The 16,369-nt window shown below is 36.2% G+C and overlaps 1 protein-coding gene across 1 annotated transcript in view; it reads left to right on the top strand.

The window, feature by feature from the left end:
* Window positions 1–14,478, top strand: part of MARCHF5 (membrane associated ring-CH-type finger 5) — a 30,046-nt gene extending 15,568 nt beyond the window's left edge. Inside the window, exons 2-6 of the mRNA XM_037400495.1 lie at window positions 3,467–3,669; window positions 8,571–8,701; window positions 10,184–10,367; window positions 10,800–10,966; window positions 12,175–14,478. Of these exons, the coding sequence (XP_037256392.1) occupies window positions 3,467–3,669; window positions 8,571–8,701; window positions 10,184–10,367; window positions 10,800–10,966; window positions 12,175–12,291 (802 nt within the window). The 3' untranslated portion in view covers window positions 12,292–14,478. The remainder of the gene's footprint in view (window positions 1–3,466; window positions 3,670–8,570; window positions 8,702–10,183; window positions 10,368–10,799; window positions 10,967–12,174) is intronic.
* Window positions 14,479–16,369: the final 1,891 nt, after the last annotated feature.

Here is a 16,369-nt window from a genome sequence, read left to right as displayed (position 1 = left end):
GTTATCTGAGTAGCAACCTGATTCAGTGGTAAGAATTAAGGTCATATTTTATTCAGTACAAGAAAATGGAAAATTTGGCAAGAGCCAAGATACTTGTTTTGAAATGGTTTTATTTAGCCCTTTCTGTTAGAGCTGCTGTCAATGGAAAGATAAAGCTGATGACAGAATACAAGTAATTTACTGTTCATTATTCATGACTTGCTAAAGGTTTATGTCTGTAAAGGATTTTGTTATTCTTTTCATGGGTCAGGTTTTCAGATATGATTGCCTGGCAAGAAATTGGATAAAGCAATTAAAGAAAAGATGCATATTTTTCTTGACTTACTAACCTTAACAGAAAACTTGAATGGAGTTTAATCTACGGAGTGTTCGTGGACAAATTGACTAGTTAAAGCTGCAGTGTAGCAAAATTCTGTTCATGCTTAAATAGGTCATCATTTGAATAAATTTTAGGCTTCTGTGGTATGGTAGCATCTGACCTTACTGGCACCCACAGCCCTTTGTGGTGTGAATTGTGAATTGCCTTTAGTTTAAAAATAAAAATCTTAAGTTACAAGAGCAGTTGTAGACCTAAATAGGGTGTTAAATGAACGAATGTTTACCTTTAATGCAGAAAAAGAGGTTATCAGTAGTGTTGTTTTGTATTGTGTTGTTCCTTCTTACAGGAAATCTGGGATTTCTTAGTGTACATGGAAGATGAGTAAACATTGCAAGACCTTGCATTCCTTACGAACTCCTTAATATCAAGTGCAATGAATGCAAATGTCTGCCATGCTTTGTAATACTTACAAATCTTTGTGGTGGTCTCTGCATTTTCATCTAGGTTTCTTACTAACTTGTGGCTTGCCTGTCTTTTCTCCTGCTTAAGAAGGTTAATGTGTCCTTTCATTGCTGTCCGTGCATATCAGGATCATGAAGGTGAAAAGGGAGATGGTATTACAGGAGTGCATAATGTGATGATTCTGATTTAAACAGATTTTGTGGGGAAGGACAAGAAGAAACAGTCAGACTTTGCTTTTACCTTCCCATTAAGACAAATGGAAGAAATTGCAGTTCTCGTTCAAGATGTCAGTCTTCCAACTGAACAGTTGTCTTGAATGCAAATTGATTTGGTTCTAGTTTTAGAGCACCAGTGTTAAAAAAACTTAGATCTGTACCTACTAAATATATTCTGTTCTTAAAACTGGATGTGTGGACATGAGTATTGTTTGTTTTACCTATTATTCAATACTGAATTGCTTTTCCTGCAGTGTTCTTTGGAATCTGCTTTCAAATTGTGTTCCCTTTCACAAGTATGCCAGTAATAACTTGCTACAGGCTATGTTCTGTTCTTACACACTCACAACTTAATTTCAGTATACTTCCACCACTATAAATGAGGAAAAGATTCAGTGCTCTAAAAGAATCTCCTGCAAATATCCTGCACAGTGATTCCTATGAACAAAACATGGTTATTCTTCTGTAGAGAAACATTCTTAGTTTCCAAATAGAATGCTACCAACATAGTGAGGTCTTAAAATGAAGCTGTTAGACAATATTTTTCATTACTTCAGGTTTGAGCCTGACAAAGCTAAGTTTCCCATTGTAGATTTCCCACCACTTTTTCCTCATCGATGAGTTAAAAACAAAACAAAACTAAAACCCTCAACCAGTTTACAAGTGATATGCTAGGGAGAAAACAGTTGATCGTTTAAAGAAACTAACTACTGTTGTTTTGAAAGCTTTAGTAAGATTGGCCCTTGGTCTGCATATAATTCCCTTCTACATTTTGTCTAACAAGCTTTAGTTAGTTATAAGCATTGTTTCTTTTTGGTTTTTTTTTTGAACGGCTGCAGGGAAAGACCTTCAGTATGTATATGTTCAAGTATAAATTTCTCAAGTTTTCTGACAATGATTTAGCACTGATTTCCAAAAGAGAGCATATGGCAGTGTGGCAAAATGACTGGAGTTGGAGGAGACTTCTAAACTGTAATTTTTTCCTCTCAGATGCTAACAAAGGTTAGAGATTGAATGCAGAAAGAGCAGACTGAAATAAAACATGAGGGGGAGAGGGAGTAAAGGTGAGGAGTAGTTGAGAAACTGAAAAAATTTGATTGCAGAGTTTAAGAGGCTAGGAAAAAGGTTTATTACTGATAACAAATGCTAGGGGAGTGAAGGGAAAAGCATCATGAACCACTGTAACATCCCCACATAGAAACTACAGTCATGATTCTTGAATCTTAACAATATTTTGTTTAGTTGTGCCAGAGCATTTCTCAGCTTCTTACCCTCTCAATTACTGTCTGTTTGTGGTTACACATAAGAAACCTTTTACTGTTTCATCTTAATGATGTTACTCAAATTATTAAGAGAACAAAACTTCAGCATCAAACTACTGCTGCAAAACTTCAGTTAGTGCATAATGTCTAATTAGATTGTGTCTTGGTAGTTAAATTATAGGAGTGCTGTTGCCATACACATAGCTATGATTGCAATGGCTTTACGTAAATTATTTATTTAAAAAAAAAATCGAACTAGACTGTATTTGCAGTAAGATCCTTATTTTTTTTAGGTTCTGGCTTATTCTCTAGAAGTCAGTATATTCAGTATCGGAATTAGCAAATGATTTCACAGAAAAATAAATTATTGGGTCAACATATGGATCTAAATTTAAAAATTATCAGGTATTTTACTTTCCTTTACAAATTGTAAGGTGTCCAAGAGTCTGGACTACTCATGAGATCAGATATCTGGGAATTACTAGGATGTGTGCTCTCTTCAGGTCAGATCACATAGCCTGTCAATCTTGTGTTTTCTCCTTACAGAAGATGTTTGAATTTTATATATTCAGATAATTCTTCAGTGCAGAGATTTCCTCCTCTAGTGGTATAGCAGTATTCTTGAAGTACTTTGTAACTTAACTCACATTTTACAAAATTGATTTATCTGAACGATTATGTTCCCTTTTCAGAGAGGGAATGAATTGAAATGAAAATGAAATTTACAGTTTGTTTTGCAATACGTTATATCGTTTGTGTTGGTTTATCATTTACGTGGATTGGAGTTAGTTTCCCAAGTAACAAACTACTGTATTGATCTTACAGTTTTAATTTTAAAAACTTACCAAAATGTCTGTTGTAGAAGGAAAAGATACTTCTAAAGATATATTGGGGGTTTCATATGTTGAATTATTCCAAGGTTGAACTACAGTCTCAATGCTTTTTAATGTATAAACTATCTAAAAGTTAAATCAGTAATTCAAAATGTATTAAAAGAAGTTGTTTGGCTGTCTGTAATACTGTGTTAATACCAGAACAAGACCTTGATAAAAAATACTTATGGTTTTGGTGACTAAGAATGAAGCAACAAGCATCATCTCCTCCAGGTGTACATTTTCTAAAGCTAGATGCTATTACATGTGGAAGTTTATTTTAAGATTGTAAAAGTAGCAAAAAAAAATCTTCTTTTTTCCTTCCTGTAATTACAGAAGCTGCTGGGTTTGCTTTGCTACCGATGAGGATGATCGGACAGCAGAGTGGGTGAGACCTTGCAGGTGCAGGGGCTCTACGAAATGGGTTCATCAGACTTGTCTGCAGCGCTGGGTGGATGAAAAGCAAAGAGGAAACAGTACTGCTAGAGTTGCTTGTCCTCAGTGCAATGCAGAATATTTAATAGTCTTTCCAAAGCTAGGTAAGATATATATCACTTTAAATTTTAAACATAATGGGTTGTTTCTTTGTATTGTTCTTAGGGGGTTTTTCCCCTGTTTTGGGGCTTAGAGCATCAGTTCTGTGGAAAACTTGTCTTGTTCCCTTTTCCAGACAGAAATAACTTCATATTCTGCTTGTGTCCTATTTGGGGGCTTAGTTAACTACCTTCTGAAATTTTTGCATGTGTTCCGCTTGGGTGTATTGATAAGTCTTATAGGTGATTGACCTATAATTAATTCATGCTTAATGTGATTATTTTTTTTTTGCTCTTGTTGAGCAGAGGGTGACTTCTTTCAGCAGTTGCCACATACTAGCACATGAACACATCCTATTTATTTTTTTTTCCTCAGCTTGCAGAGAAACTTATCAAAAGAAATTCAGAGGAAAGAATCTTACTGAGCAACCTGTTGCATTACCTGAAAAACATATTTTTACTTTGGGAGATATTCCCAAGTTAATATTGCCCTATATTCAAGAGTCAAAGTTGTTGTCTGTGGTTGCTGAGCACTGCCCTAGCTATGTTTGTAAAGGCGAAAGAAAAAAATTGGAAATGCTCTTCCAGAGTCTACTTACTTGAGTACAGAGTAGGACACTGCACAGTATGTTGCATATATTTAAATTAGCAGTGATTGCTGTTACTGAAGCCTCGCTTGCCCATATATACTATGAGGTATGTTAAGTAGGGCAAGAAAATGAAATGTTGCCATGGAAACTTTAAAAATCTTTAAATTCTCTAAACGCTTGTATTCACATGCTATATCAGCATTTCTTTAACAAGCAGTTTTACTTTAAAACAAGATTTCTGTAATGAAACAGCTGAAATAACTTGAACCGTTAGTTCTTTGGGACAGGACCTCTTTTTCTGTTAGTATAAGGGCTAACAAAATCAAGGTGTGAAGGGAATTTTATATAGGTGATGACATTTCATTCCATGATAGAACAGTAAGTAACGGAGGGAAAAAAATATGGACTATATATTGTTGATTTTCAAGGAAACATAAACCAGCATGAAACTTCCTACTAAGCTATTTCCATTTATCAACCACAATTCAGCTTTGCTATAAGGGTAAGGTAGAGAGGAATCTTAATCTCCATCACAAAGAAGGCATGAAATATAACATTTAGCATTGGCTTTGAGAGGGAAAAACATTGATATCGGGATACTTAGATACCACAAAACTTCAAGCCGTTTAAAATTTACTTGTATCTTAAATGATGAAATTGTAACGGAAGCTGCAATTGCATTTTGTCTTGGCAGTGGGAGAAAGGGGAAGCAGCTATAGTTTGGTGAGGATACATGCACACAAAAACCAGACATTTTCACTTGTTCTTGCAATTTGTGGCCTACTTAATTTGAAAGCTAATTTTCCTAAATGCTAACATTCCTCACTTCTGAAACATCGTAGTTCAGAAACTTATTTACATTAAGAATTCTCTAATGTACTGCTGGAAAGTTTTTTCTAAAAACAAATTTCTGTGAAAGAGCACTCCCTAACCCAACTTCTTTTATTTACGATTATAGTTTTCAAGTAATATCAATTTTAGGAGACATCAATGCATACCTCTATAAGTAACAGTGGGTGTCTTTTTATGTATTCATCAATTGAAAAAAAAACCCTAGTGATGTATCTTCTTAAAATCATAATTCCATTTCAAATTGAAGTGTGTATCAGTTTTAGAGATTGGTAGCAAGTATGTTCTTACTAGCTGTTTTCCTCTCCTCAGAGAACTTTTTTTATTAAATAGGAAAATAGTATTGCAATTTTGAAAGTAAGCAAAGTATTTATTTGATAATTATTTCAGTTTAATAAATAGAAAACAGTTTGACAGAAAAAGCTCTGTTAAAGCATGATCGTTCCTACAAAATGAAAAATATTTTTGTACTTTATTTCCTTAGTTTGTGTGTCAGCGATATTTAATTTCCTGTCGCTTCCTTAATACCAGGTTTAAAGAAGAGTTAATTTGTCATCCTTTTTCACTGCTTCCTTCCTAAAGGGCTAATTAAAAGAAATAATTTTTGGAACGATATTTTTCTATTTTTTTCTCAAGGTTCTGTACCGAACTTCGTAGCTTGCTTCTTAAATGATTCGTATCACAGCTGCAGTTTGTTAGTACTTTGTGTTAGACTTCTGCTGTTGCCGTATCACCTTACTGAGCTGTATAAGCAGGTTTCAGTGCTTTGTGTTGCCCTTTAGGACTTACCAAATATGATGGATTTTTTGAGTCTGGTGTTCACCTTCTTCAAACATATGTAAGTTTTCAGAATGGTACAACTAAACAACTTGTTCAGTGACTGTGGGAAACAGTCAGGATATGTAAATTACTGTGCACTTACTAGTTGCGGTTGTGACCTTGTTGCTACTTTGAGCACATTGATAGACGTCCAAGTGCTTTAAGTGTAGCCTGGAAAGTTCAACTGTATTAATAGTTACGTCTAACTTCTTGTTCCAATTGTTTGTATTTTGAGTAGACTGTTCTTTCTTCAGAAACCCTTTAATTTTGGTACCTACTTGATAATAGGATGCTCAACTTGAGAATGAATAAACTGTATACTACACTGTCAGCTACTACAGACTTAATTTATATCAGTTGGTGTATTTTAGGCAGGGTGCTGGTGAGGTGTTTACTGTCTTACAAGCCACATAGGAAGATGCTTCCTGCCCTTAAAACTAGAGCTTATTACTAAAACAAAGCATGCATGCTGTACTAGAAGATGCACGCAAAGGTAACCAATTTGAAGTACATGCATAGTAGGTTAGGAACTTGAGGTTCCAGCAAAGCTAGAAAGTACAGTAAACAGTATTCTGTCCAAGTTGCGTAGGACTGCCCACTGGTCTGATACATAACTTGGCAATATTTACAGTGATTTCTGTCAAGACTGCATAAAAGCTAAATGTGTTTAAATTGCAACTCCTCAGTATGATATTCATACACATATCTATGTATGGCAGAAAAAACACACAGCTGCAGTCCTTCTACAAGGTCTCTGGATTCTGCTGTTATGCAAATAGTATGTAAAATCCTACCCTGGTTTGTTTAGTTTTGTTTGTTTTAAAGGAGGTTAGGAAACGCACCACAAAATAGATGTATTTGGGAGTGTTTTACAAGAATAACAATGCTGATAAAACATGACAATGAATGAGTTCAGTTAGATGTGCCTGTTGCTTGTTTTCACTGGCTGACTTGAGCTGAGTAAACGGGTTGTTTAGAAAGCATTCACACTAAAGCTCTTCTTGAAAGAGAAGAACCAAGTCAGTCATGAAACAGGAGTCACAATTTTGTTGGCATGGTTGGTGGACATAAGTTTAATGCAAACTTTCTGATCTGAATTTCAAATCTCGATTGTACATTTAAATGCACAACTTTTCATTGAGTGTAAATATGATGGTTCAGAGACTATCTTTTTGAGAACAAGATGTTAAGTTACTGCCACCCTAAAAAACTAAGAATATAAAGTTGTTACATACTAGGAGTATTAAAGCTAAGAATTGAACTGAAAGGGATTTTTGTATATTTGGAGAATGCCAAATACAGTACCTTTACCTTTGGAAAAGTAAAAAAGCAAAAATTCCTTGGCACCTGATCTTCTCAATTCTGTGTAAGGTCAGAACAAGTATTGATTAATTGGAGGTCAGGAGGAAAATGGCCTACAACTTGGGATCAGTGTAGAAAACCAACCATGCTAACTAACTAGCTTGCCAATTCATCTAGTCGAAGCCCTGTGCATCTAGTGTGTCAGGACTTCAGTAAGCCATTTAACACCATTGCTCAAGGGATCGTTCCTTCCCTGTCACTGCCCCCACCCCTCCACCCCACGTCCCACCCCCACCCAAACAAAAAAGAAAAAAAATTACGATGTAGTAAAAGAATTATAAGCTGGAGTGGGTAAACTGTGATGTGAGACATAAGAGGACTAGTTACTTGAAGAGTGCCTATAGGCTGGTTTTGAGAGTAACTTCCATAATTTCACTGATTTTTGGTAGGAAGAAGTAGGAGGGTGCTAAAAAGAACTATTCATGCATATGGGCTGGAGGGGGACAGGTCTGTGTGTAGAATTTGTTGACAAAGTAAAGTGGAATCAGACCATGGTGATGACATTTTTTTACTTCAGACTTCAACTTCTGGCTTTTACTTTGCTGGTGCTCTTGCTGTCTCTCCAAGACAAGGCAGAAGTATGCCCTTGTTTACCTCCCCAAAGTTGGTCAGTGTAATGTCTTGCTCTGTCCAAGTCTGGAAAGTGCAGTTGTCCGTAGACAGAACAATGAAACTCGATACGTGCATTGTTGTCAAAGGTACAGAGTATCCTGAATAGGTGGGTTTTTTCCTCTGATGTTTGAAAGATTATCCTCTAAAAATACTGAACGCAGCCTCTTCCAGCAGAGGGAATCTTTCATATTGACTGTGCTGCCTTTTATTATCTAGCAGGATAGTTTAGTGACAGAGTTCTGAGGTGCAGCTGTTAAAAGATAAGCACATGAAGTACATTACAGCTAATCAGTATTTTTTCTTTTTGAAAACAGGTGTATCTAATACATAAAAAAGCCACTAAGGCTAAAATGGTTTCTACAACAGAACAATTATGACTCAACACAAAGGATAGTAGTCATCTACAGTGGGTAAATTATTCAGTGCTCTAACCAGTACAGTAATATCTCAGAAAGATGTTGCAGTGTATGAAACGGTAGGTAGAAATAAGTTACAAGTTTAGCTTAGTAGCTTTTTAATTTTATGTTCTTATTTATACAACGTGTGGGATGTCAGACTTGTGTTTTCCAAGTTCATTCTTTCTGATCAGTGATAGATGCTTAGAGCTTTCTTCAGTATGCTTGTGTATGTGTATATGTATGTATATCTTGAAATCTTACTTTTCCTTTATCATAGGTCCAGTTGTTTACGTTTTGGATCTTGCAGATCGACTGATCTCAAAGGCATGTCCATTTGCTGCAGCTGGAATAATGGTGGGCTCTATATACTGGACAGCTGTTACATACGGAGCTGTGACAGTGATGCAGGTACACATAGATGTATTCCCTCTTCTTACCAGCTTTGAAAGCCAGTCTTCTAAGGAAAAATCCATTAAGACTCCTTTTTCCTTGGCTTAAAACATGCTTTAGCTGTTTTCAGCACTTTCAGTGCTGTTAACAAGTGAATTAAAGATGGGTGGATAGAAAGCTGTTCACTTTTAACTGATCATACTGTATAAAGCTAAGTATGCCTGTTCAGTCTGCAACAAGATTTACTACTACTCTTAACTGGCTGCCCTTTGTATGGCGGGCTGGTGAACCCACTTCTATTCTTACAAAAAAGGTGCCATTACTACTTTACTATTAATAATGGGTAGTCTTAATTCTTCAGAAAAGACATGAGACCTTTCACCTGTGGAAAAATTTTGCTGGTAACACTCAAAGAGTTGAAATGTTAATTTTTCAGTCCTACCACTTTTTTATTGTAATGCATGCGTGGTACAATTAATTCATCAACAACGAATGCAAACCTCTGCAAATTAATATATGTTCTTTTAATTACTTCAGACTGTATGGTTAGTTGTAAGGGAAAAGAATACTTATTTTTTCCTACTTCAGTTTTTGCGAACGTGCCTTTTAAATATAAAACCAACACTGACAGGTGGTAGGCTATTAACTATGGAAAGACTTGTTCACAGCTATCCTGGTTCAACTACAAGGCGAGTTTCCGTAGATTCTACAATTAGAAGGACCTTTGTTACAGTTGTAGTTGTTCATTCCTATATCAAGCCCATAACCTGTGTTTTGCCTGAAAACAAAGGTATTTCTGATGCTAATTCAGTTGTGGATAGAATGAATGTGTTATGTGCCAGTAGAAAAGTTCAGACATGTCAGTAAATACTGTCTTTTCAAAATCATGGCACTAACCACATTTAAAAATAAGGTACAAATGAAGATACACTTTAGGTTTTTTCCATTCAATTTTCCATTCAATCGAAAATAATGTACCTCTTCCTGCATTGTCTAGAGAAGCAATAGTTTTTCATTCTGTGATCTTTGTTGCATAAGATATTTCTAAATAACAGAATGTTTTTATTAAAACATCCTGAGATACTTGTTATTAATGTATCCTTTAAAGAGTATCGAATCAATTTCTGGGTGTAGAATTAATCATTCTAAAACTGTAAGTTCTTGTATGCCTTTCGGAAAGCGTGCTGCTCCATTTCAGATGTTTAGGCTTCTACTTATACCGAAGCACATGAAACTTCTCTCGAGATAGTAAGGAATTGTGTTACAGCTCTCTGCAAGATTATTGACTTGCAAACTAGGGCTGGTAGCTCACCTGCATTACGCTTGATAAGTGAGCAAGGATGCAAAGGCAAAACTTGAGTGTGTTTGGTAAAACGGTGTTCTTTTTTATTTAACTTAAAATGTGTGGGCAGCCCCAGACAAACTAGACTTCTTAGAAGTTACATTCTTCGTTGAGTTGCAGCCTTTGTAATGTTTGTCAACTATATACGTATTTACCAGGTTGTGGGTCACAAAGAAGGTCTTGACGTCATGGAGAGAGCTGATCCTTTATTTCTTTTGATTGGACTTCCAACTATCCCAGTCATGCTAATATTGGGCAAGATGATTCGTTGGGAGGACTATGTGCTCAGACTGTGGCGCAAATACTCTAATAAGCTACAAATTTTGAACAGCATATTTCCAGGTAACATGATTAAATTTGAAAGGAAACACCAAGCTTGAATTTGTGCTTTTAGGAGATGGGGATAGGCAAGTAGCTTTTGCCTTTAAGTAAATGTGATTAACGCCTTCCCTCTATTTTATGTTTACTTGATTTAGGTTATGCTTCTATAATACCTAGTGGAAAGATGGGGCAAGAGGAGCAGGAGCATGGTTTCAGTTAAGGCCTCTAGTAACAAAACCAAGCTACTGAAAATCGTGGGTCTTACTTGAAAGTAAGAATGAATACAGCCATTCAATGGAAACAGAATATTCACTGAGAAGAGGAAATAGTTCCCCAAAAGTAATTGGGCTATAGATTTGTAATGGAGTAGGGGGTAGGCACTAGTGTGGTTTCTGTGTTCTCTTTGAGGTAGTGGCTATTTGATCTTTTCTTCCCCCACTTTTATCCCTTTAGGCATTGGATGTCCTGTTCCTCGTATTCCAGCAGAGGCCAACCCCTTGGCAGATCATGTCTCTGCTACACGTATTCTATGCGGAGCTCTAGTTTTCCCTACTATTGCCACAATAGTTGGCAAGCTGATGTTCAGCAGTGTTAACTCAAATTTACAAAGGACAATCTTGGTAAGATTCAGTATTCTTTGTTTCATACATTACTATAATATGGGAATATGAAGGGGTGTGTTGTGGGGGGAAGGAGGCAAAGTAAAAAGGAACATAAATTGATCTAGACCTTGAGTGGCATTTGATTAAGGGAAGAGGGTTTTTGTCTTGGTGGTGGACAGGCATCAAGTGTGAGAAACTTTGTCCTTATGACTGAAATTAGTCTCAATTTAAGACAAGGCTGAAACTCGTATCTGGTACTGTACTAGGCAGACCTTGGCAGTAATTAAGGGTCATAATGGCAATGAGGAACCAGCATCTTGTAAGAACAGTCTCTGCAAGGGAAGAATGGGGTTTATATTGCAGCTTCTTCATACTAGCTTCTGTTTGCTAATTCTTTGAGAGAATCCTCTTGTTACTTATTTTATTAAGGAGAGAAAAATAAACTCCAGAGAAGCTGAATGGAGAGAGGGAAGGGCAAAGAGGAGACAGTCTTCTCCTTTGTGAATAACCTCTCTGGCTTGCAGCCTTTCAAGGGGAAGCACACAGAGTTTGGTCAGAGGGTATCCCTGGTCATCTGGCCGTCACTTCAGACCCTGTTTTCAATTTCAACTTGTCTATGCACCCCTGTCTTCCATATGGAAGAAACAATGATATTACAGCCATTCATGCAGACTTAAGGCTTCTTAGTGTCTCTTCTTATTTTGAAGACTTAAGATAAACATATTCTAAAACTTTATGAAATTGTTTCACAAAAAGCAGATTTTATTTCGCTCCACACTTGCTTCTGGCAAGTGGTCTTTTTGACAGTCTGATTATAGAACAGTAGTTCGTGTTATTTCTTGTGCCATGTATATATATATATAGGCAGAGAAGGGAGGAAAGTGGATAGATAGATACCTGCATTTTACTTTGTTCTTTAAATAGGATGTATTTTGATCTGTTTTTTTTTTTTAGAATATTTGTCAGACTTCCAAGCAAATAAAAGCTTTCAAAAGGTTTTATAGATCCGGTATGTAATCCCTTTAAGAAACATTAACCTCTGTAATAGTGCATTGTGACAGAAAGCTTTGAAATACTCATTTGGAATTGTCCTAATTAGCTAAACTTCAAAAGAAAATGCTGTATGATTAGAAAACAAATCTTCTTTGACCAGAAATTCCTAAAAGAACACTTGCAATGATATGACACTGAACTGTGCAGGTTTTCAAAATATCTTTTTATTTCAGGGTGGAATTGCCTTTGTTGCCATAAAAGGAGCTTTTAAGGTTTACTTCAAACAGCAGCAATATTTGCGCCAAGCTCACCGCAAAATTTTAAATTATCCTGAGCAAGAAGGAGCATAAGGCTGTGATCTCCAGATGCCATACAGTCTCACCTAACAGGTTTCCATGTTGTATTGGTTCCATCATTACTGCACAGTAGTGGAGAATTGTGATAAGTCGCTGCTCCTGTTTCTTTTTCTTAAAATACAATAAAGCGCTGTCTTGTGGCAGGGTAAATCCTTTCAGCAATCACTGAACCTAAGAATGTGACTTGGCTTTCATTATTTTTGGGTATTTCTGTTGAGCAACAGGGTTCTGAATTATTTTCTTTGAGCCAGTATGCTGAATGAGGAAAAAAAAGGCATCAACTACAGAACAAGAACATTTTTAAATTGTGTAGTTAATGTAGGCTATATCTAAATGCCTTTTCTGTACATGTTTTCATACCCACTGCTATCATCCAGTTCAGCATTTCACCCAGTGAAGGGAATTTTTTTTAGAAAGGAGATGTGAGTCATTACCAATGAGAAGAAACTGGGACATCAGTCAACAATTTCCTTGGGTTTTGCTGGTATTAAACAGGGAGTGTAAAATACTCAAATGACTGCTCAGAGAAAGCAGAAGATAGATCACTCTCTACAGGACTTGTGTCAGCTTTAGCCACCTGAGTACTAGGTGTTGGAATCAGCATGGCTTCCAGGTGACTATTTTGTTACTGGTAATATTTTTTTGTCCTGTTCTATCTTCTGCAGTGCCTGTTGTTATTTTCCCATGGCTCTCTTACTGTTTTGTAACTGGTGCTCAACAGCATTTTTTTCCTCCACAGTAAAATAATTACATGGGGGAAGTAAGTTTCTGTTGCTGATTTTGTAGCTAAGTATTGGAGCACTTGTTTAGTTTTCATGTTCCTTTTATGTAAATACCTGTACAAGTACAAAGAGCAGTAGAAGTGTGAGGAAACAACACTGGTCACTAAAGCTACACTTAAACTGAGAGATGAGGGCATCCTTCTGAACTTCCAGACCTGGGTGCGTAATGAGCTCCGTACCAGGACTGGGCTCCCTTCTGCCCATACCAGCTCTAGTGGAAGGACTGGCAGGACGGGCCACGTTACACCTTGGGTGTCTAATCTGAGCGTGGGATGTAACCAGCAGGCTAAAAGCTCTTAAGACAACTTGGCTCCATTCTGTAAAGGACTGAAGGATAAATCTTAAATGCGTAATAAACTACGTTTATTTATACAGTAAGCTTTACTGTTGTATGTTCAAAGGAGCCAGCTGAGGGAGACATTAGCACTTCAGTTGTCTGATGTATTCATAAACTTAATTTCAACAGAAATTAACTGTGGTGTTAAGTTAAATTTTGACAAACATAATATGGCCGTTTAATACTCATACCAGACCTAAACTAGATTGAGTACTTGAAGTTTTTTCTTAACAACAGTTTGTTTGTTTGTTTTTCTCAGAGTTGTGGGGTTTTTGGTTTTTTCTTGTTCATATTAGTATGTCAAATGCATGGAGAAAGGTTTAAAACATCTTTTAGTGGAATTACTCATAAGTAAATATTTCTTTTCACCAGAAAAGTAAATGCAGAATGGACTTCATATTTGACTGCAATAATGTATGTTTGAGAAATTCAAAATATGGTACCTTTTCTATAGTATGTTTATCTTAATTACCGAGATGTAATATTTTAGAACTGTACAAAAGTGTATATAATGGCCAACTAGTATTCAAAAACTATACAGATACGGAAAATTATACATTCAATCAATATCAAATACTTTTGAGGTTCTTGCTGTAACTGAAGAATTACTATAATCTTGTAAGTCTGCTGATTATATTTGTCTTGGTGGGCTCACTTTTATACAAAACTCTAAATAGAGTAGCAACCTCTGAATGTTGCTGCTTTCTGTAAGATAGTCTTGAAACAATACAATATGTATTTCTTACAGAATTCCTCATTTCAAGAAAACAGCTTTTCAGTGGTCTTCACTGTATATATTTCCAAGCAATTTATTACTTGTTTTTAAAGTCTTATGAAGAATTGAATGATGAAACTAGTGGGTTTGAAACTGGTTCCATTGGAAAGCTAATTGTCTCCTCTGGAAGTTAAAGCTATTGTAAAAATAAAATTATAAAAATAACTGTATGGATGATAAAATGATTTCACCTGATTGGCAGAAGGTCATTACTCTGTAAATCTTGTTTTTAAGTATTGCAAATTATAGTTACATTGAATTAGGTTGAATAAATATTTTTTACGCTCCCTAGTGTATTTTGTCAGTTGAACAAAAGCCTGTAGCAAAAACTTCTGAATGAAAAATGTGTTCGGTTTTAATGTATATCTAAGAATTTATATAATCAATTCTAGGTTGATAGCTAAAGAAATATCTTGGGGATGAAGAAATAATTACTCTAAGACTCTAAACTTACATTTATGTTTCTTATCTTTTTTTTCTTTTCCTCTCTAGTGATCAATAAATGATGTAGGGGAATACATTTCTCAAACATGCAAAGCAAAAGAAATCGTTGCAACACAAACAACTGCTGGTAATACAGAACCAGGGTTGGGAGTTATTACGTATCTCTGGGTTGGCTGACGTGCAGCATTTATTTGGGGAATACACTGATCCCTCTTCATTGAGAAAGATAACACTGGCTGTAGGAAGTTGTTTGTTTTGTTTTTTTCTCCTAATGGCTAATTTATGTCCCATTACTTTCAGAACAAGGAATAGGAAATGTTATCTAGCATTTTTAAGTGTACTTTCTTACCTGTAACTAAGTTTCTCTTAGCTTTCTATTACATCAACATAAAGGCACAACTTACCTGAGAGCTGTGATTATGTAAATATACAGGAGGTGCTTCTCCCCTTCTCTCTCTCCTCTCCTCTCTGGAGCCCTATTGTCCTTCTCGTGACTTCTTGTTTGAATGGGGGTTCTTTCCTGCATCCTCTTTCCTTGTAACAATGTCCATGAGTTGTCTGGTTTGAAGTATTTAATTCCTTCCTCATCTGGATTTGTTTCTCAGAGGTTAGCTGTCTGCCTTGGTTTGATTGTCAGAGGAGGATCCAATTGTGTAGCTGTTTAAGGCCTCTCCAGTATTTAGAGTAGTTCTGTACTTGTAAAAAAAGACATGCTTAGGTATTCTGACTTGAGTCAGAATTATCTATTTTGAGGAGACAGTTCTTAGTAGGTTTTCAGCTGTGTAATGTTTATCATGGCAGCTGTGAGGATTCCCCCTTTTAAAATGGATACTGTGGAACTTGGACAAGTTTATGGAGTGGATGTTTGAGGGTTGTTTGGAGCAGCATTTTACTAGCTGCTTTTTGGGAAGGTTTTTAACCGCAGACAAATATGTCACTTTGTATAGTGGTTTTTACTGATTGAGAGAACTGGGAGAAGAACTACAGACGTCATAGATCCATTTACTGTTGCACCAGTCTTGCTTTTGGAACCCTGTATTTAATGTTCTGTGTCCTTAGCACTTTCTATTTGCATTTTTATTTTTTGAAGAGCTTAGCCAAGTCATTTAATGCATCATTGACTACAGCCACGTTATCTGTTCTCCTAAGAAATGCTGTGCTAACACATTGCAATTTTGAAGTATGACTACCAGTTTTACTAATGAGTCTGGTTTTGGAATTCTTTTCTGGTTGGCAACTGCTACCAAACTTTGTGTTGATGTGATTTTTGGTTGCTGGTTTTGTTTGGTTTTTCAAAAAAACATGCTGGGGTGGGGTTGATAGGATCATAGGTAAAAGCTAGGTAATTTTGAAAAAGTCTTAGCAGTTGTCCTCTCACTGACAGGCCCCTTCCTCTGCACCCTTGCAAAGTCACAGAACTTACTGTCCAAACCCAAAAAGCAGTTGATTATTGATTAGTTCTTGTGCAGTTTGAGAAAATGTTCTAGTTTTGAAGGGTGATTAAAATGGAAGTGATTCTGCTTTGGCACACAGGTGTTACTCACCTGAATTTTCCTCTTATTTTTTCTCAAAAGAGAGGGATGTGTGGCTATGTGGTTGGGATGGCACTTGTTAGATTGTAAGAAACTTTGAGAAAGTTGACAGTTAACTAGTGCATTAGCCTGGGAGAGGAACTGCTTATGGGAACCATTTGTCTGGAATTTTCCGAAGTTTTTCTTAATTTGAGTATATTTG

The sequence above is a fragment of the Falco rusticolus genome, chromosome 9 (genome assembly GCF_015220075.1).
Source record: "Falco rusticolus isolate bFalRus1 chromosome 9, bFalRus1.pri, whole genome shotgun sequence".
NCBI classification, from domain to species: Eukaryota; Metazoa; Chordata; class Aves; order Falconiformes; family Falconidae; genus Falco; species Falco rusticolus.
Note: the sequence above shows the minus strand (reverse complement) of the source record. Positions and strands in the feature narration are given on the sequence as shown.